General features: G+C 48.7%; 1 protein-coding gene and 1 long non-coding RNA gene across 3 annotated transcripts; both read right to left on the bottom strand.

The window, feature by feature from the left end:
- Nucleotides 1–1,261: 1,261 nt before the first annotated feature.
- Ran (RAN, member RAS oncogene family) lies at nt 1,262–3,815 on the bottom strand. The gene is made up of 7 exons (XM_047562748.1): nt 3,713–3,815; nt 3,503–3,548; nt 3,342–3,426; nt 3,150–3,275; nt 2,054–2,241; nt 1,737–1,907; nt 1,262–1,642 (listed from the first exon to the last, which is right to left on the bottom strand). Exons 2-7 carry the CDS (start codon nt 3,536–3,538, stop codon nt 1,598–1,600), a joined length of 651 nt encoding a protein of 216 aa, XP_047418704.1. The 5' UTR covers nt 3,539–3,548; nt 3,713–3,815; the 3' UTR covers nt 1,262–1,597.
- Nucleotides 3,816–7,387: 3,572 nt separating this feature from the next.
- Nucleotides 7,388–21,192, bottom strand: LOC124991888 (uncharacterized). Of its 2 annotated transcripts, XR_007109973.1 has the most exons (5): nt 21,058–21,184; nt 19,083–19,119; nt 15,027–15,205; nt 13,434–13,557; nt 7,388–7,873 (listed from the first exon to the last, which is right to left on the bottom strand). It is a non-coding gene; the product is annotated as an uncharacterized LOC124991888 (long non-coding RNA). The 2 variants fall into 2 exon arrangements; XR_007109974.1 differs by lacking the exon at nt 19,083–19,119 and having other exon boundaries at nt 21,058–21,192.
- Between the last annotated feature and the right edge of the window lie 371 nt (nt 21,193–21,563).

Below are 21,563 nucleotides of genomic sequence, written 5' to 3'. Positions count from 1 at the left end.
TATGCAGCACACTTAACTTTTCACATAACCAAGATCTATACTCACTATTCCTACAGCAAATACTAGAAATGACAGAAAATCCAGGCAAAGTGATATATTTTTCAACAATTTTCTTCCAATGAATGACATAAGTCCTCTCCCATCACATATTGAACAGGTAAGCATGTCCAAATTGTAACCATTACATCATAAGACTCAGAATGTCATAGGTACTCGCATTTTATAAGTTACAAACACTGTCATTCCAATTATGGAAAAAACTTCATCTCACAGGCTGCTGATACCTGGTTCTGAACACAGCACACACACAGCAAACTGGATCTTTAAATCAATCTGTTGATGAAAGCTTATATAGTAATTAAGTCTTCTCACCCTAGTTCATTAAAAAGCGATCTTTTCTACCTTCTTTCAAGGTAGGATATTGTCTAAATATAATCAGACATTTAATAACTTTGCAAATTGGACTAGAATCAACAGCTCTTAATGAGAGTCCTAAATGCTATATAGCAGTTTTGATGGATCAAACGCCTTAGGTAAGACAGACCTAATTCATTTCTTCCCCAATTCGTTTTTAAACATGGGATCCATGCAAGCAGGGTAAAGGCTTTATCTGGTAAGGCTTCACATCATATGTGCTTTGTGGTAGTGTTCTAGGCTACTGTTTTATTTACACTACCTGCACACACTCTGGGGTGATGGACACCAAAAGCTCTAGTGTCCTTCTCTTTAACCCTTCTTTAAAAGTTTGGGAGTATGGGAAAGTAGCAGGTAAACATGGAACATCTTCCTGGAGTACTAATTCAAGACATTTAACACTGAAAAAAGGCAATGTGAAACTCACACGTTTCCTACAGAACCTCAAGTGGCTCGTTGACTGCAGCTTCCTTCAACTTCTGAATGCCCATACTAAAAGGGGGTCCATCACCTTTGCCATAATGTAAAAGTAACCACCACCTTTTAAAATGTCCATCATCTTTATGCTGACAGTCTCCTGAGTTCTTCCTCAGGTGACATCACCTAGCCAGGATGAAGGTGTGGCAGACATTATTCAAGCCCAACTGTACCATCTATATTTACACCTCTCAACTCCTAACCAGTCACATCCAGTTTGTGTGACATGACTCAAATATGCATAAAAGCAGACACAAGGATTCTCAGGTGAAGTCACACAGCAATGACAGTTTAAGAACTAAGATGGCACAAGCTGCCCTACTCTATTGGTTTTGAGTGCTTATAAACAAGGGAGGAGTTCACTTGCTTAGATATTTGAAATACAAGTTTATTCTGGTGCTAAAGGAATGACAGTAACAAGTTCACCACTCAATATTGTGATGTGACTGTAGCAGTCATATTTGAAACTCAAAAAGGAAACAACTGCGTTCCAAACAGCTAAATATGCAGGTCCAAAAAATGAAGGTATTTTTTTTAACTGCCACATTCGCTCCGAAGCCCATTCATCTCCTTCAGCATTCCACAAATGAAGCACATGTCTGCTTAGCTAGATTTTAGTAAAGTGGCACACACGCGGCACCGCTGACGTCACAGGACAGTTGCCTATAAAACTAGACTTCTGACGCCGGGCTCCAGCTTCATCTTCTCACAGGTCATCATCCTCGTCTGGTAGAGCAGTTGTCTGAGCAACCTAGAGAAGAGATGGAGAAATCAAAATATTCTAGATCAAAAGCAGCAGGAGCCAATGCCAAATCTAACCATGAGCCACAATAAGAACGTGATACCTCTAAATCATGCTCATACTGGGCTGCCAAAGCAGGGTCCATGACAACCTCTGGTGGGGCAAGAGCAGGCATGGCAACAAACTCCAAGTTAGGGTCTCCAATGAGCTTTCTAGCGAGCCAGAGGAAGGGCTTCTCAAAGTTGTAGTTACTTTTGGCCGAGATGTCATAGTACTGTTTAAAACAAAGGTGAAATTCATTTTTAAGAAATTCGCTACTCAACAAGGCTCATTCATTCTTTCAATCCATAGTAATACAGATATCAAGTCCATTGGCACAACCTTCCCAAGTTGTAGTCCTGTAATTTGGTTTTAGTATACCTGGAGATTCTTCTTTCGGTGGAAGACAATAGATTTTGCCTTCACTTTCCTGTCCTTAATGTCCACTTTGTTGCCACAGAGCACGATGGGGATGTTTTCACACACTCGTACCAGATCTCTGTGCCAGTTAGGCACGTTCTTGTAAGTGACTCTTGATGTCACGTCAAACATTATAATGGCACACTGGGCTGAAAAAACATTGGCAGCAATTAATGCAGTCCTAGTAAACAACACGAGTAAAGGATGCTAAGGACCACAGGACTAGGGTCCTTCAAGTAGTTTCCATCAGCGCTGGGTTGTCCCTGTACACTCGATTTAAAGACCCCTTCCAATGCTAATAATGTTAATCGTTAAGACACAATACGGATCAAATACTACATAAGGGTGGAAGACCAGCTTATTCTAAGAAATCACTCTCCCATTTCCCCCCCAGTACTCCATCACAAATGCTGCCTCATCCCCAAAACATATCAAAAGCAACTAGTGCCCCATCAGCACCCAGAGAATCTGCCTCACTTATGCTGAAAATAAGCCCTAGAAATATGCTCTCAAAAGGTCCTTAAAGGGCCAGATGAATTGAAGAATATTATGACTTTGTTTTAAAAATCTCAGGTCAGGTCTGCATACTGACTCGCAGGAATGGCTATTACACTTAACACGACAAGAAACTGCAGGGTCTCTACAGTCAGACAGTTTGGTTCCAAGGGGAGACGTCCTCGTGTTCACTGGTACGTGCTCAAGGAAAGCCGACAGGGAAGGACGCCTAACAACTCTCCACCAGGACCGCACGTTTTACCGGATGTTAACGGTAAAGGTCCATCGCCTTTCCCATTTTTAAACCGACCACCTCAAAATCACATGCAAAACTTGGAGCGACCACAGCCACCAGCCGGCCTTGCACACTCGGGTAAGGCGGGGGCCGGCTCCTCCGCTCTGGGGTCAGGGAGGGAGCCTCCGATAACGGGAGCCACCCGAGCGGCACGCGCGCCGCGCGGGCGCAGGGCCGCCGCCTGCCCCGCACGCCGCCCGCCGCCCCGCGCGAGCATGACACAGCACGCGCCGGCGCAGTGCGCGCCCCGCACGCGGCGCGGCCCACCTTGGATGTAGTAGCCGTCCCGCAGGCCGCCGAACTTCTCCTGGCCCGCCGTGTCCCAGACGTTGAACTTGATGGGCCCTCTGTTGGTGTGGAACACGAGCGGGTGGACCTCCACGCCCAGGGTGGCTGCAAGGCAGGGCGGTCAGCGCGCGCTCCGGGCCCGCCGCCCCGCTCCCCGCGCGCGGCACCTACCTACGTACTTCTTCTCGAACTCGCCGGTCAGGTGGCGCTTCACGAACGTCGTCTTCCCGGTGCCGCCGTCGCCCACCAGCACGAGCTGCGGAGACACGCGCGTGAGCCCCGCCCCGCCCCCCGAGCCCGGGCGCCGCGGGGCTCGGCCGGCCGGTACGCACCTTGAACTGCACCTGCGGCTCCCCCTGCGCGGCCATCGCGGCGATCCTGCGGACAGCGGCACGTGGCCTTACAAAGGCGGCGGCGGCCGCGGCGGGCCCGGGCCCCGCGCAGGCCCGGCCCGCCGCCCCGCCGCGCCCCCCGCCCGCCGCCGCCGCGGCCCGGCCCGCCCGGCCCGCAGCCCGCCGCCCCGCGCCCGGTCCCGCCGCTACCTTCCAGAAGCGTCTCCGCGCCCGTCCGACTGAGGCTGGAAAGATGGCGGAAGCGCGATTCAAATGCCGGAGACGCAGCCGACGCCGAGCGGGGGGCGGGGCCTCGCGGGGCGGGGCAACGGCGCCGCGCCCAATCACGCGGCCCGCGCGCGCGCACGCACGCACGCACGCTCGTGTCGCCGGGCTACAGTGGTCGCCTCCGCCCGCTTGCGCCCAGGCGGCTGTGGGTCACGTGGAGGGGCTGAGCAGGCGCGCACGCGCACGCGAGGCCGCGCGCGCCGGCTTGGAGGGCGGGCTCCCGGCACGCATGCGCTGACGGCGGGTGGCGCGCCCTGCTTCCGCCGGTCACGCGGGCGGCGGCCGGGCTGCGCGGGAAAGGCGGGTGGGCGGGTGCCGCAGAGCCCGGGCCTTCCCTGTGCGGGCTGCGCCGTGCCGCGTTCCCGGACGCGCGGGATGTGCAGGCGGGACCGGGGTGGTAGAGTGAATGCTTAGACCTTGCTCGCGGCCTCCCGGGCGGTGCCCGCGCCCTGGGCGGAGGCGGCCTGCTGCGCCCCGCGGTCGGGCCACGATCGTTCCGCTGCCCGGCAGGGCCTGGAGCTCTCGCTGGCCGCGGACGGAACCCAGGGCCGCAGGCAGCGCCCGCGACAGGATGCTGCGGGTGTCCGTGGCTCCGGGAGGCCCGGACGTTGAACTCACGCGCATCCAATGCCCAGACGTTTAAAAGGCAGGCAGGCCGCAGGTTTCAGCAGGGCCAGGTAGATCCCGAAAGGGCAGGGAAAAGCGGTCAGCCGAAGATAGGGTGCGGTGCTGGCCTTGTGTACTTGAACACTACTAGGTCATCTTACAGAGAGGCTTATGATGACGTTTACGTATATAGTGTTTTTGCAAACAACTATAATTAGCTCTTGAGTTATATGTGTGTAATCTTTTCCAATTGACTGCCAGAATATAGACCTTATCCAAGAGAATGGAAAGAAATGGGATGGGATGGGGAGGGGTTAAAAAAACACTCAAGTTTACCTGCAGTTATATTTTTTGTTTTTAAAAGATAGTTGGAGCAAAAATAACATTTGCCACTGTGTACTTCTGGGTGGGAGAATACCAGTGGCATCCTGCCACACAAGTCATGGAAAATAGGTCAAGCCAGGAGCTCTAGTACCCATCCTGCTACATCTGCTCCCAGGTGGCTGCTTTGTCAGCTGTGCGTGTTCCCTTACTGGCCAAGCAGAATTCCTAAAGGTCGTCATTTAAGAGGTACAGAGAAATGGGAAAGCATAATGAAACAGGCAGAGGGAATGTTTTCCTTGCCAGCACCATCCAGGCGCCTATGAGCTTGGACATTCACGACTTTGCAGTTTACAAAGATCCTCGCCTTCGCCATCCAAAGTGGATTGCAAATCTGTGTTTAACCTGGAGTTTAAAAGAATTGCAGCCACTTAGTTTGTGCAGGACCCTTAGTCCAATCCCCAGCACCAAAACAAAAGCAAACCCCTCCAAGCCAGAGAAATTAGTGCAGACTTGAAAAGAGGTGCAAAAGTAATAGAAGGAATTTTAGCTCACCCTTCTGATTTCCCCAGACGTCAGCATGACTTGACGTTTTCATTTATCTTCACCATTCCCTCGCCTCTGGAAATATATGTATATGTGTACATGTATATGATTTTTAAAAATCATGATTGTGTATGCATATGTATGATTTTTCCTCTGAAATATTTTGCAGTACAGAATGCCCCTCTGTATTTCTTAAAACCAAGAACATTCTGCTACATAGCCACTGTGCACAGATCAAGATTTTTTTTTTTTAAGAAATCAGAAGATGAACATTGTAACTTATCTAATGGATAGACCTTACTTGCCAATTGTCTCACTTTTATCTGGTTTGGGATCCAACCCAGGCTACCTGTTTCTTTTGTCAGGTCCCCTGAGTTTCTTTGCTTTCATGACCTTGACACTTTGTCAGAGTATTGGGTGGGCCCATTCTTTTCTGGAATGTCTCCACTACACCATGGACCTGGAGTGTCCCCAAAGGTCATGGTCCTTGGTGTTAGAGGCGTGGTCCTTGGTGTTACTTGAGATAGTGCAAACTAAGTGGGTGTTAGGTCATGGGGGGGTGCCCTTGAAGAGATTAGTGGGACCCCCAGCCCTTTCTTCTTTTTCAGTTTAGCTTCCTAGCCATGACGTTAGTGACTTGTTAAAAATACTTTGGCCAGGGGCGTGGGGCACATGCCTGTAATCCCAGTCACTAGGGAGGCTGAGGCAGGAGGATCCGGGGTTCAAAGCCAGCCTCAGCAAAAGTCGAGGCCGTTAAGCAACTCAGTGAGACCCTGTCTCTAAAAATAGAAACCTGGGCTGGGGATGTGGCTCAGTGGTCGAGTGCCCCTGAGTTCAATCCCCAGCACCCCCACTCCTCACCAAAATACTGGGGTGCCATAAGAAATCAATCACGTGCTCAAAAGTGGGCGGGCAAGGCATTTACTCCTGCCAGGGGGTGCACTAGAGGAACCCGACCAGTCAGCAGGCCGGGCGGGCAGTCCGCGCCTACATCCCCAAGGGCAGCTCTGCCCTGCGTCCTGACCGGAGAGCGCAGAGGTGCACTCCATGCCATCAGCTAATTTCAAAACTGGGGCGGGCAAGGGAATGGATCCAGTAGGCTCTGTTCTGAGAGTGGGTCCCTGGACTTCGTATTTCCTCTCACCGTGGTGTGCGACCTGTCTACAGGCCGAGCAGGGGGCCCAGCTGATCATACGCTGGAAGCCCCCAAACGGGAGCCCAAATAAACTCTCCCTTTCGGAGCGGCCCTCTGGGGCTCGTGGTCGCAGCGGGAAGTGTGCCAACGCAGAGCCTCCATTTGGATTTTCTGACATCCGCGTGGTTAGATTTAGCTCGTGCATCTTGGTGGGGCACCACGTGATATGGGCCCTTCTTGGCGCACCTCAGCAGGCATGGAAGTCCTTTAAAATCTACGGGCCACCCTATGTGCCTCCCGTGAGGGCGTCATAGTTTAGGTTATCTTGCTCTGAGTGACCTGGCTTGTGCTGGGCTATGCTGATCCACTGCCTGGAATCCCTCAAAGCCCACAGCCCTTCTGAATCTCACCCCCGCCAAGTCAGCTACTGCTGCTGGGCCTTTGCACCTGCTGGTGCCTGTCTAAAAGCTCCTGCCCCCACCTCTGCCTGACCAACCCCTTCTTGCCCTCTCGATCCCTGGACAGCTCCCAGTCTGCCTCACCCCCAGGCCTTCCCCATGTCACCGCCTGTTTTATTTTCCCCATAGCATCCATCTGAAAATATTTTAATTATTTACACGCTTGTCATTTATTTTCCCTCACTAGAATAAGTGAAGGCCTTGTCTACCATGATACTCAAAGTACCTGGCACAGCACCTGGCACAAATATCTGCTGAATTATCGAGTACACTGCTATTAACCCTTTCTGAATTCAGAAAGAGTAATCGGAACAGCACTATTTGTATTCTAATAAAAACAACGGTGATTTAACTATATAAGCTTGTTAGAATTTTAATAATGCTACTTCATGTCTAAGTCTAATCGTTAAACAAACATCTACCAAATATAGGCCCAGGCTTTTCTTATGTAGTTCCCATAAGCCTTGTTGACTCTGCAAACCAATGAGAAAGCTACCTGTTAGCACAAAAAGACTAGGCAGGACGCAAACCTCACGAGTCATCTCAGCTGTTTATTCAGGAACGGGGGTGGAATGGTGCTGGCGAACCCACTGTCCTGGTGGAAAATGAGCCACTGATCAAAGAAAGGGACTGGGTTTATGTAGGTCATTTTTGAGGGGTAGTCTAGTGAGCATATCAGTTTGGGCACTCAGGAAACAGGCTTGTGAGAATTAAAAAATTTGTTCTTAGTGGGCAATATTTTTACTTGGAGAAGAAAGGAGGGTCTGGGGTCAGCGTTCAGTGTCTCTAACCTTTTTGAGCTGAGAGGGGGCGAAGTGAGGGAAGGAGCTTCCTTTCAGAGTCCTGGAAGTGAATATGGGGAGCAGAACAGAGTGTGGGTAAGTCCTGAGGCCGTCGTGAGCGACTCAGCTCTCTTCATGCTGCTCCAGGAGAGCAGGCAGTGAGCAGTGGAAGCAGGGTGTTCTGGGGTGTTTCCTGGCAGCCGAGGCTGAGCTGACCACTTAAAAAACTGTAAAACTAAAAATAGGAGAAGAAAAACATTATAGTCATATGGGAAGATTAACTAGTTTGTTGGGTTAGGGAAACAACTGTAGCATATAGAATGAAGACCAATTAGCTTACTGATGTTAAAGGTATGATTCTAGTGTGGAAGGCTAACTGTTGTATCAGTGTTAAGAAAAATGATTTTAATGCATAACACAATTGAGGGCTCTATTATTTCTAGTCAAGATCCAATCAGGTTTGGGGTGTTCATGGGCTCAGTTCCTTTGGCGCATAGCAAGCATGATTAATCTTGGAATCATATTTTCCTGGTGGTTTAGTTTCCATCCTGCTCAACAAATTGCATAAAATAAGGCCAGAGACACAATTAACAGTATAGTAAAGGCTAGCAACCCCCCTACATGTGTAAAAAAAAAGTACTTAAAAGGGTTAAGAGAAGATATCCCTTTAGCTAAACTGCTTCAGATTTCTTCATTTTCAAAAGTAGGTGTTTGGGCATTAACCATAGTCAGAACCTGAGGCTGTAATTTTAATACATCCAAAGAAGCATTATGAAAAGGATCAGGTCCCATTAAATGACTGTGTACACTCTGCCAGTGAACCTCGGCATCATTGTATGGAACTCTGGTAACGTAAAAGTGAGTAATACTGTAATGCCATTGAAGTCTCTGAGTCCATCGCAAATTTGCTCTCCTGGCCATCTAACAGAATCCTTCAGTTGCTGGACCTCACTTAGAATTTCCTGATCAGTGTGTACTTGAGTTTGCCGGGTTTCAGTAAAATTCAGAGGTGGTTATCCCAGCCAAGATAATGGTGCCGGCCATTAGCCACCAGGTGAAATGTTTAGTACTTTTACAGGGAGCCAGGTGGCTATTGGCATTTATAACAATTTGCCTGGACTCTGCCATATAATCTGACCGACACACTGTTCAATATATATTTCTCATATTTAAAATAATACATGTTCTGCGAGGCATTGTATTGTGTTTGAATAGGTTCAGACAGTAAAACAGGGACTTAATACACATGATGTGAGGAAGAGCTCCTTAATCCTAGTGGATGTTTTTAGCCTATTAGTAAAGGAGTAAGTTGAGGGCTTTCCTAGTCTGGTGTAAGCTGTTATTGGAATGGGCAGGCTTTGGTCGCGGGGTTAGACGCCAGTTTGAGAAGTGAGGAAAACTAAGGCAGAGGCGAGTTTGATTTTGGCAGGCAGGGATAAATAAGAGCCTCCCAAAGAAAGGAACTCAGAGCAGTGTGGGGCTTCAGGGCAGTGGGGCTGACACAAGGGCACATCTCAAGTGTCATCTAAAAGAACCCTTGTTTTCTCCTGGATGCCCAGACATCCAGGAGACATGGCTGTGCTTTGGTCATGACTGTTTTGCTAGGTGTTTAAGATCAAGCTGATCAAACTGACCTTGTTCCTATCTGCTGTTAAGAGTCAGCTGAATTCCCATAGGGGATAAAATCTAACAGATGCAATGTTAAGAGTGAATTCATTTTTAAGGAATTTTTGCCATTTCAACACATACATTAAACTTTAGTATATAATAGTACATTAATATTTGACCCTAGGGAAAAACCTTGAATAGATTTACCTGCTTGTTTCACATACATATAACCAACTTAGTTACACATAAACTGGTTGAAAGTTGCCCTTTACTTACATAGAACCTCATGTTGTTCATTTCCTCAAAGACTTTCTTACCCAGAAATGTTTTTCCTCTTCCATTAAACATAGTTTTTATACCTAGAACCTTCAAATTTCTTTAGTTGCTGACCCCCTTTTAAAATTTATATTCTGGGGCTGGGGAGATAGCTCAGCTGGTAGAGTGCTTGCCTCACAAGCACAAGGCCCTGAGTTCGATCCCCAGTACCACAAAAAAAAAAAAAAAATTATATTCTGAAACAACTCTTAAGAAATTTCCAAATTTAGATAAATTATTCCATTTTAATAGAAGGAAATACTTTATGTTATTTAAAGTACACTAATTGAAACAGTTGAAATTTTTGGACCCTTTGTATGTAGAATTATGTCCATTTGTTTATCGATTTATGAAAACACAAACAATGCAAGTATATCATCCCATGGAACTCAAGAAGCTAGGAGTACTTGATGTTACCATTAGCATTTTAATTTTGTAAGTTAATCAAATGTCTCCAGCAAACACATTCATGATTAATCCCATATATGTCAAATCCAGTTTGTTTATTTTACTGTAAGAATGAAGATATCAGATAAGTGTATTGAACAGTATTTGCCATCTTTCCCTTGTTGAAGAAAAGTCCTAGAACCAATGGATATTAGACATTTTATAATAAACATATTAGTTTGATCACCTACAGAAGCTTGTGCTGTGAGTTAAGTAATTTTTAAAACTGTCTTTATCTTTATTTACCCAATTTAAGTTGAACCTTTTAAATCACATGGATTAAAGGTATTTGGATCCATATTTTTGAATTTTAATTCACAAGTGCTCATTATCTATATGCAATTTTGATATCATGTACATGGACATGTGTACAGACATAGACAACACGATACACATAATAGAAAAGCAAAGGCCTATAGCTTTGTGTAGGTGAATCTCCATTGCAATGTTGTAGATGTTTAAAAAACTCTAGAGTTGAATAAAAATAGGACTGATCAGAAAAACATTAACCTAGGTATGTAGGATCAAGATTATGAGATCAAAAATACGGAATGTAGGAAAAAACAAGAGTCCTAGAAAAAAGGACATGGCTATTAATTATTTCACTAAAGCAGCATGAGAGAGGGAGGGAGGGAGGGACAGAGAGAAAGAGAGAGACTTAAAACCATTTTTCTGTGTTGGAGCTCAGGAGAAGTTAAAAGGGACACTTTTTTTTCTCTTCAGTCTCAGGTTGGTCCCCCTTTGGGCCTGCTGGCTTTTGCCATTCCAGTGCCTGCTTCAGCATGGCCTGGCCAGGGAAATTGCTGCCTAGGGCTTTTTAATTTTCTTCTCCCCAGTTGACAATTAGGTCAGGTTAGGATGCAGACAGTAATGAAACACTGGTGTGCTCCTTACTGAGACTGCCACCGGCTGTTGGGTTGGTCAGAGTTAAGGGAGGATATTCACCAGATGTGCCCTTAAAAATCTCTTCAGAAGGGGATCATTTGCCTGCTGCTTGGCTGTTCACCATCCCTGTAACCTGGGGCTCCTCTGATGTATTAGGGGACCTGGGGAGCTGGCTACACTGAGGGAAGAGGCATTTATCAGTGGGGACAGTCCACCTTCCAGTGTCCCCATTGCCCACAACTGGGAAAGGGCTTGGTGGGAGCTCTGGATTTTGGCAAGCTTTTGTCCAATGTCCAGTTTGTCCACATTGGAAATAGGCCCAGGAGATGGGTTCGAGGGCGGTGGGGCCATGCGCAGCAGCGGCTTTCCTGGGTCGATGGATGGCTGAGGCTAGGACCAATGCTCTTCTGTCTCCTGTTTGGCATTATCTTCCCTATTGCTAAAGGTCTTGAAAGCAGCGTTTAGGAATTGCTTCTGGAAGGCTTTGGTGCCCCTCTCTAAGTGTCTGAGGTTCTTGTGGATGTCAGGTAAGACCTGGTGATAGTTAAAGTGTAAAGAGAGACAGCCACCAGGGCTGTTGACATCCAAATTAGTCTATTTAGTGACCGCCTCAGTAAGTTCAGCCAAAAACATGGTGGGATTTTCATCAGGTCCCTTGGTGATTTCCTTTATCTTTTCCAGGTTTACTTGGGTGTGAGAGATTTTTGACATCCCTCAAGGAGGCAAGTGACCTTATGCTGTAAACTGATAACTCTGGGGTCTTGAGGTTGGTATGTCCAATCAGGTTCCACTGAGGGAACAGCAGCATTTATTTCTGGGTGGATTTCAGTGTTGGCATCATGCAAGAGACCTGTATGATCTCTAGCAGTCTGTCAGACGTAGGCATGCTCACCATTGGTCAGGGTGGAAGTTAACATATAAAATACATCTGCCCAAGTAAGATGATATACCTGTCAGATGGGCAAATTCCTTTCTGTATTTGGCAGAATTTTCAGAAAAAGTGCCTAATTTGTCTTGTTTGGGACATATCTGTCATGAAGAAGGCATATGAACTTGGACGTTTCCTTCAGCGCCTACTACTTCCCTGGGGAGAGGGAACACAGACCTTGCTGGGAGCGGGTTTTTTTTACCCCGTATGGGGGAGGTGATGGCAAAGGGAGGGAACAGCGTGGAGTGTGTGAAGGTGAGTGCTGGGGAGCTGCAGGACTATGGGGAGGAGGACCTGACGGGCAGCATGGGGCTTTGGGGAGGAGAGCCCTCAGGGGAGGCTGTGGGGTGCCAGGCTCTGCAAGGAGGGGCTCATCTGCTATCTCGGGGGCTGTGAATGAAGAAGGGGATTGTAAATTGGTATCTAGTAACTGCATAGTACAAGGCCGACACGGGAGGGGTCTGAGTGGGGGAGGAAAAGGTCTAGAGGTATGGGAATTCCAAGCACTTGCCCTTTGGGGTTAAGCATTTTTGTAAAGCTTGTAGAACCTCCTCATTGAGAGTTCCATACTTGGGCCACGTATGGTGGTTATCAAATTTGTACTGTGGCCAGATTTGAGTACTGAGCCTAATGAGGCATTTAATTTCGAGAACAGTATGGGAATAAAGGGTTTTAAAATTGGTGGAGAGACAGCCCAAGGGGGTATCTCTGGGAATGGATTGGGTAGTTCCCATCTTTGGAGAGACTGGACAGAAAAGGTGACAATGGAGAGCAAAGTGTCCCCTGCATTCTTTATGTCAACCTGTGTGCCCGTCCTAGACGGGACTTGCCCACGAGGGACTGGGGAAACGTCTTTCCCTCGATCCCAGCGGTAAGGGACTGGGTCCGATGCCTAACAGCAGAGAAGACATGAGTGAGGGACTGAGTCCCCGTTAATAAATGGGGTCTTACCTCTCTGAAGGAATGATTAGAAGTGAAATGGCAAGTAGGTAGGGCGACTGTGAGGTTTGCTGGGTGTGCAGGGGAAGGGAAGACTGGCGAGGGAGTGGCTTCCTTAGCACCAACAAAGGGTGTGATGTAAGTCCCTTTGCTGTTCAGGTGACATGAAGCCACAACAGTTCAGTAGGTGGCTGGTGTCTGGTACCCCTGAGGGCTGCTGGAGTCAGGTCTCAGACTCAAAGCCTTCCTGCGACACCAGGGAGCCGCCCAGCCAGAGGCCTGGGGCTGAGTTCCAGCCTTCCTGGTCATGCACCAAACTCCTCCCACTCGGCAGTTGATATCTGGTACCCGAGGGCTGTCGGAGTTAGAGCTCAGACCCAGCACCTGCGCACAGCACCAGAGCTGCCCTGGTCGGCTGGACTGTTGTCTCCGGCCTCTGTTAAGCTCTTGTACCAAATGTCTCCCGCAGAAAGTGGACAGCAAAGGGCGTGAGAGGCCTACGTCCAGCAGGGTAGGGAGAGTCAATTTGGAGGTTCAGCCGAAGCTCCTGTGAGCAGTGGCTGGGGGTCCTGCCAGCTTTCGGAGAGCCTTGGAGGTGCCGATCACAGTCTCCAGGCCTCATCAGCTGCGTAACTGTGGGGGAGGGAAGGGGCCAGGAAGTGGGGAACATTACCTCGCTGTCAGAGGCCCGTCGGGGAACCAAAATGTTAGCACCAAAGGACCCGGCAGGACGCAAACCTCACGCGTCATCTCAGCTCCTTACTCGGGGATGAAATGGTGCCCGTGGCCCCACTCTCCTGTGGAAAAGGAGCCAATGAACAAAGAAGGGGGCTGGGTTTCCACAGGTTATTTTGAGGGGTGGTCTAGTAAGCACATCAGTCTGGGTACTCAGGAAACAGGTTTGTGAGAACTTAAAGATCTGCTTTTACGGGCAATGTTTTTACTTGGAGAAGAATGGAGGGCCTGGGGTCAGGGTCAGTGTTGGTCTCCTTCCCTTCAGGGTCCCACTGTCTGTCACTGGGAAGGATCCGTGCTTTGTTTCCTTCCTAGAGACTGTGCCATCATGGGGAAGGGGCACTGAGAAAGCCATCGGTGTGTGGCTTTCTTCCCACTCCCTTTTCTCAGACCTGTTTTGGGGTTATTTTGTTTTCCATCTCTAAGACGATCCTCCCTGCCTCTCCCTCTCCCCTTATTTCTTTATTTCTGGTAGTGCTGAGAATTAACAAGACCCTGTCTCAAAATAAAAAGGGTACATGATGTAGCTCAATGGTAGAGTGCTCCTAGGATCAATCCCTGGTACCCACCCCCCCCAAATAAAGAAGCCGAATTCCTCTGCAAGTACTGTCTTGGGTGTGCTAGGCAGGTGCTCTGCCACTGAGCTACACCCCAGCCCTGAGGAAGCTGTGCTTAAAGATGCCATTATCTGATTCATCCATCAGTGCAGCTGCTAAGTGTATGCAACTCATCAAATTAGATATTTGCTTATCACTCAATTTTCTACAAAGGCAGCACATGGCTGAACAGAATACACGTGACTTCTTAGCATTAACACAAACATATTTTCCTAATAGGAAAATGGAAGCACTGGTGTATTCCTGTGATCCCAGCTACTCAGAGGCTGAGGCAGGGAAATGGCAAGTTCAAGACCAGCCTGTGCAACTTGTCTCAAATTAAAAAATAAAAAGGACTGGGGATGTAGCTTGGGGGTAGAGTGCCTCTGAGATCAGTCCCTAAAAACAGAAGCTGAAGTTCCCTGCAAGTTGCAAGAACTGAACCTACCTGCCAGCCAGGTGAGTGCCTTCCCAGTAGAGCTTCTGGCCCCAGCAGACGCTTCCCTGCCATTCCACGACCCTGGACTCATGCTTTTCTAGCCCAGGAACTGTCTGAGCTTGAAGTGAAGTGTTGATCACTGTTTCCTGCTGTAACCTTTTTTTTTTTCTATTTTGCAGTGCCAGACAAGTGCTCTATCACTAAGCTAGTGCCCAATTCTTCAAACCATTAACTTCTGCAATTTGTTATACAGTGATATTTACTAACTTACTAACAACAACAAAAAATACAGATGATCTCACATAAAGATCTAGGCATCTGGTTCACCCAGAGATCGGGAGACCTTGGCCCCCATTTCTTGTGTGGCTCTGCCATTGGGCAGTGGAAAGCCATTGTCTCTCCAGGATGAACCCAGCGCTGCAGGAGCCTCAGGCCCTGGGGCCTTCCCGCCACTTGCCCTCACCACTGACAGGCAGCTGCTCTGCTCCTTACTCACCTTGCCAGTGATGCAGGAATACTCGGACTCCTCCGCGCACCACCTGGGGTTCACAGAGCATCCACAGGGCACCCGCTGTGTACTAAGCACTCTCCAGGGACTAGGGCAGTGAATGGCCAGATGAAACTCGATGAGTCAGCGGTATGGAGCTGGCCTCCTGTGTCCCTGGTTATGTGCAGCTGTTGATTCCACAAAGCGTAGATCGAAAGTATCAGGGAAAAACAGTGCATCTTTATTGAACATGTTCAGCCCTTTTCTTGTCTTTCTTCTCTAAACAATACAGCATAGAACTACTTACATAGCACGTACATTGTGTTAGGCATTACAAGTGATGTAGAAACGATTACGCAAGTGCTCATTTTATATAAGGGACCCAAACACCTGCAGATTTACTGGATCTCATTCTAGGGACAGAGGGACAACTGCATGAGCCAGTGGTGACTGCTAAGGTGGACGAAACAGCAGTGGAAGAAGATACAGAGTGTCAGAGAAAGAAGGTGGTGTGAGTGTTGGGTGACCAGCAGTCCTCCCTGGGGAGGTAATGGGGAGCAGGGCTGCAGCAGGAGGGAAGGAGCCAGGCAGCCTGTCGGGGGAGGACTCCAGGGAGGGACTGGGGTTGTCAGGAGTGTTGAGCCGCTGGGAGGGCTGAGCAGAGGAGCCAAGTAGAGCAAAGAAGGTGAGCTCAGAGGTTAGGAGCTGCTCGCTTTTGGTTTTGTGTGTGTGAGCTCAGCAGTATAATCCCCTGCTGTGGTCTGCCTGTGTGTCCCAGGTCCTACTCTGAAATCTCACCCAGAGGTAATGCATCAGGAGGTAAGCTTCCAGAGGCCACTAGGTCACGTGTGAAGCCTCTTGTCTGGGACCAGGTCCTTTATAAGTCCCAAGAGAGCTGTGCCCCTTCCACCATGTGAGGACTCAGAAATACCGTCTATGAACCAGGTGGCAGCCTGTACCTGATTCCAGATCTGCAGGTCCCTTGGTCCTAGACTCCCCAAGAGCTGTGAGACCGTCTCTGCTGTCTGCAAGCCACCCTGTCTACTGTGATAGCCGTCTCAGCCTGAATTGACTGACACTGTCTCCAAATTGGGAGCACCGCTGCTGTCCGGCAAGAGGAACCTGAGCCACTGGTTGTTGGCAGGTCACTACAGGACAGTCAGTTTCTACAGAAGAGACCTTCATTCTGTGTCCCATGCCACCCTGGTCTAAGAAAGGCGGATAGAAAACACTAAGAACTCCAGGAGGCAGAGGCAGGAGAATGGCAGGTTTGAGGTCGACCTTAGCGACCTGTCTCAATGAAAAGGACTAGGGCTGCAGCTCAGTGGTAGAGCTCTCCTGGGCTCGGCTCCCAGCACTATGCAGTCAGCATTCATATCTCTTCAGTTTCAAAATGTGTGGTACATTTTTCTCTACCTATCTAGTGATACTGGGGAGTGAACTCGGGGGCACTTACCACTGAGCTATATTCCTAGCCCTTTTAATTTTAAATTTAGAGACAAGGTCTCACTAAGTTGCCCAGGCTGGCCTTAAACTTATGATCCTCCTGCCTCAGCCTCCCAAGTAACTGGATTACAAGGTGTACAACATAGTGCCTGGCTTGTGGTACATTTCATTTTTATTTTTTCTTACTAGGGATTGAACCCAGGGTCGCTTCACCACTGAGCTATTTACCAGCCTTTTTAAGATTTTATTTTGAGACAGTCATGTTAAGTTGCTTAGGGCCTCACCAAATTGCCCAGGCTGACCTTGAACCTGAAATCCTCCTGCCTCAGTCTCCCAAAATGCTGGGATTATAGGTGTGTGCTGCTGTGCCTAGCTTGAGATACATTTTAAATGCTTGCTTTTAACAAATGGACTCTTATGAGACTTGCCAACAGCCAATGAATGTAACATTACTATTCTATTTATAAGATAATGGCAGGGTATACTTGGCTGCCTAGGACTACCATAAGAAAATACCACAAGCTGGGTGCCTGAAAATGACAGAGATTTATTTTTTCACAGTACTGGGAGCTAGAAGTTCAGAATCAAGGCGTAGGTAGGACTGTGCCCTCCCTGACAGCCCCTGGGAGCATGTCCCCTGCTGCTCACAGCTTCTGGCCTTGCTGGCCATCTTCAGTGGCCCTGAGCACGCAGGCATATGGCTTTGGTCGGTTTCCGCTCCTGTATGTCCTGCGCCTTCTCCCTCCGTGTGTCTGTCTCCTCTCCTGAGGACGCCCCCTTACAGCAGCAGAGCCCACCCCAAAGATCTCATTTACCTCAATCGCCTGCAAAGACCCTTTTCCAAAAGAGGGCATGTTCCCAAGGTCAGTGGAGGGGGTCTGGGGATACAATTCAACCTGTAACACAGGTCTATTAAAAATCACTGATTTATAGTTCACTTTGGTATCCTGGTGCAGAGCTGGGGCACAAGTTCAAGGCTGCCCAACAGGGCTTTTACTTTATAGCACTTCAGGTTCCTGGGGCAGAACTGCTGGGTCAGAGGGGAGTGCATTTCCTGTTTCTCTTTTCCCTGAAAGGTGGGAAAATGTTGTCACACTGTGGTTTGGCTTTTTTCCCTGATAATCAGGGATGTATAGATCTTTTCCTCCCAACAGTCATTCTGGGCCAAAAGGCAGCTCCTTGAAAGTGATCTAATTTTAGCGTTTCTAGCGTCCTTCTCCTCGACAGCGAAAGACAGATTGGACGCATCACCTTCTTAAAGAGTCTATTTGAGCAGTGGTTCACAAATCGGACAGCACTGGCGCAGGAGCAGCTGGACTCTGCCAAGGAGTGCTGGGGCGCTTTCACAAGGCTCTGGAGGAAGCAAGGCACAGGAGGTATCTGCGGGGGAAGTGGGATTCCCTGGCGGCCTCGTCAGAGCTGGCGGTCCGAGGGCTCGGTCTCAGCTTCCTGCTCTGCACTTGGAGCTGGGCTTTGGCTTGCTTACAGAGGAGCCCAGGTGGCATGAGGACCTGCAGCTAATTTTTTGTAACAACGCTAACCCGAAAGTCTTGGTGTGTGAGCGGTACCCTGTCTCCTTTTCATTCACACAGTGATGCACTAACTAAATCTCTGAAGATGGGACAGGGGAGTGTAACTGGCAGAAAAGTGGTTCCAGCGACGTCCAGGCTCCTGGAACCTGTGAGCCTGCCACTCACAGGGCCAGAGGGAATATTCTGGATTATCTGAACAGACTCCATCTGATCGGCCGGGTTCTCAAGCACAGAGGCCATTTCTAGCTGTGGTCAGGGAGAGGGATGTGAGGCCGGAGAAGAGGGTGATGGAGGCTGGGCTGCTGCACTGACCTTGGCGGAGGGGCGGACTTGAGAGGCTGGAGACGAGGGAACAGTCTTCCCTGGAGCCCAAAGGGGCAGCCCTGATTCCAGGCCAGTGAGCCTGGTCTGAATGCCTGACCTCCACAGCCCAAAGATAGTAAATCTGTGTTGCCTGTCACTGGGCTTGTGGCAATCTGTGACAGCAGCCATATAAAGCTGATACAGTGATCTACATCATATTCTGAAAGCTACTGCCAGATGATATGTTCAGCCCCATCTTTAAAAGGGCAGACCATTTCTACACTTGGAGTAATGGTAAATTAAACAAGGTTATCACATTCTCAGATACCATAAAAGCAAGATGCTCACTTAAATCTACATCACGTCCAGGAGCAGAAGGAGGCAGATTAACCCAGCTTTTGACTAATGGGCAGAATAAACAATCAGCAGGCAAAACTTCTCATTCATTATGGCTGTGCATCTGAATGGATTTAAATTATCTCCCTGTTATTTCATTTAGTTCTATAAAAATAATTTAGAATCTTTCTTTTTATTGGTGACTGAACCCCGGGCCTTGAGCATGCTAAGCATGTGCTCAGTCACTGAGCTGCTTACATCCCCGGCACCTCGATCACAGAATTGTCAAATAAGTAGGAACTTGCTGGGTTCAAATCTGGACCCTGCTGCTGACCAGAGGTGTCATCCTGGACAAGCTACTGGACATCACTGGCTTGTGTTTTCCCACTGGTGATGTCAGCAGGACCTTCCCAGGGGGATCACCAAGTACTACAGGGTGAGTACTCACCAAAATCAAGCCATTAACACATCTGGATAGATGCACCCTGAAAACAAAGGACATGAGGCTGTGGGGTGATTTTCCATAGCTCATTTTGCGGGGCACGGGGCAGAGATACTGGGGATTGTACCCAGGAGTGCTTTACCACTAAGCCACATCCCCAACCCTTTTTATTTATGTATTTTGAGACAGAGCCTTGCTAGTTGCTGAGGCTGGCCTGGAACTCACGATCCTCCTGTCTTGGCCTCCCAAGTCACTGGGATGACAGGCTGTTCTAGGTGTTGAAGATAATTTGTGACAAAAATCCCTGTCCTTACATTCCCAAGGACAAAGAAAACTGCATTTATTGGGGTTATTTAAGATTGCAACCTGGGAAAACATGAATTCAAACAGTCTTGAGATGTTCTCCAAGGTCTTACAAAGTGGCAGTGAGAAGTTGGAGATTACCTCACTGTTGGTCAGGAACTATCAATGTCTATATAAATTAAACAGTCTACATTCTAAAACCTACACTTTAAGACATGTTATTATAACATATAACACACACACACACACACACACACACACACACACATCCTGGAGGTTCTATTTCTTGTGGGAATCCTGTTTGACAGAACTGCGGTCCTGGATTTCTGGCACATTCTAGCTGTGCAAACTTTGTGTTCTGCCTAGTGTCTTAAATGGGGACCTGGCTCATAGGGCATGTAAGACATAAAGAAATGAAGACACCTAAAGCTCGTAACACCCTGCCTGGCCTAGAGTGAGCTCCACATACATTAGTGTCACTGCCAGGATGCAGAAATGGGAGCTGAAGTTCAAAGAGTGAATGGCTGCAGCCACCCAGTTCCTGGAAGGAGCCAGGAGCCCGGAGCCCAGGTGCTGAGCCCCTTGATTCCTGCTGACTCGGGACACTGAGCTGGCCCTTGGATTGGTGGAATTTTGTATGGCAGGCCATTGCCTTAAGGGTGAGAGTCCTTTTGGGGCACAGCTGCCTTTCCTGGAGTCCTGTGATCTGTGCTCTTTAACCTTCTGTCTCCTGGAGGGAGGAGCCAAGAGTATTTGTAAATGTTGGTGCATTTTATGAAGCAAATTTGCCATCCCCTTTTAAGAAGGCAAGCTCATTTCTTACAACTAAAGCCATAAAGACTTATGTCCTTAGAGTTTATATGCTTTTAAAAATAAAAAAGTATGGCCAAGACTTGTGACTCAGAGGTACAGCACTTGCCTAGCATACAGGAGACCCTGGGTCAGATTCTCAGAATTGCCCAAAACACACATACACAGTCTTCTTACCTCCCTCTCTCCCATTTACAGCTCCATTCCTTTTCTGGCAGGAAAGAGACATACTTGGTTGTCTATTCAATTACTATCCAACTGCTGACCCTGTTATTCTACAATTTGGAATAATCAGCTGGGGAACGGGTGGAGGGAACCAGGCAGGGGTCAATATTTATTGGAGATTACAAGTCCAAGTGGCTGAGGCAAGGAGAAAGGTCTGAAGGGAAGAGCCTGGTCCACTGGAGGAGGTCTTCTGGTGGGGAACTCCAGGGGATGGTGGAGGGGAAAAGGGTATTGTGGGTATTGTGGGGACTGCAGGGCGCAAGATATGGGAATCCCGAAAATAACAGAAAGAGGAATCCAAGTGTGAGTCTGTGGGTTATAACGTAATCTCTTCTGATATTCTTTGGGACACCTTAGTAAAGACTGACGTCATTTTAAATTGCTTTTGACAAGGGGCGCTGTATTTTTGAACGAGAATCACGAATCCTGGGCACTCAGACGCCCCATGCAGACTCCGGGGACCCTTTCTGGCTGAATGTGTCTAATCAAGTTCATGCTGGCATCAACGAGGTCTCATTAAGAAAGTAGTTCCAGAAGACCCTTTAATGCCTGCAGGGCAGCTTAATGCCTACACTGGTTTTCTACACGACGCAATAAAACGATCCTGGGTCCTCCTTTCTCATCTCCTGGCACAGGAACTTACCTTCAGTGGGGTGGAGGTGGCACGGTGGTTGCGTTTGCACCACCAGGTGTCGGGGGCTCCTCTTAAGCGCAGGACCCGCTTGGCCCGCGCACAAGTTTTCAATACCAGCTCCTCAGCCACTTCCGGCCGCAGGCGGTCATGTGACCCAGGTCTGGCCTATCACAGCCCACCGGCCCCTGACCAGTGATTGGTTCGGCCGTAGGCAAATGATCGGAGTTGATCCAATCAGAGTGAAGTTGGGGCTGAGCCTGCGGCGAAGCGAGGCTCTTTTCCAGAATGTCCCTGCCCTGGGTTTCAGCGCCAAGGCACACCGAGCTGGTGACGGCGGGATGCTGTCGGGTCCCTGGGTCAAGCACGATACCAGGGGACTCAGTTCTTTCCCGTGTACGTTTTGCACCCAAGGTTTTCTTCAGTGAGGGTTCATCGATGCCAGCGGGTTCCGGTGCCTTCTGCCCGCGGAGGGGTTTGGCTGTGTGCAGGTGGATGTGTGTGCGTTGTTCTTACCC

The sequence above is a fragment of the Sciurus carolinensis genome, chromosome 8, assembly GCF_902686445.1.
Source record: "Sciurus carolinensis chromosome 8, mSciCar1.2, whole genome shotgun sequence".
Lineage (NCBI taxonomy): Eukaryota > Metazoa > Chordata > Mammalia > Rodentia > Sciuridae > Sciurus > Sciurus carolinensis.
The sequence above is the reverse complement of the archived record's forward strand: the minus strand, read 5'-3'. Positions and strand labels throughout refer to the sequence as shown.

Excerpts from the sequence above, each read along its gene's own strand:
- Ran (XM_047562748.1), bottom strand. The coding sequence starts at position 3,538 with ATGGCCGCGCAGGGGGAGCCGCAGGTGCAGTTCAAG. Across the intron at positions 2,242-3,149 it reads GGACGGCTACTACATCCAAG|CCCAGTGTGCCATTATAATG; the intron begins GTGGGCCGCGCC and ends ATGTTTTTTCAG. Across the intron at positions 1,643-1,736 it reads AGTATGAGCATGATTTAGAG|GTTGCTCAGACAACTGCTCT; the intron begins GTATCACGTTCT and ends TCTCTTCTCTAG.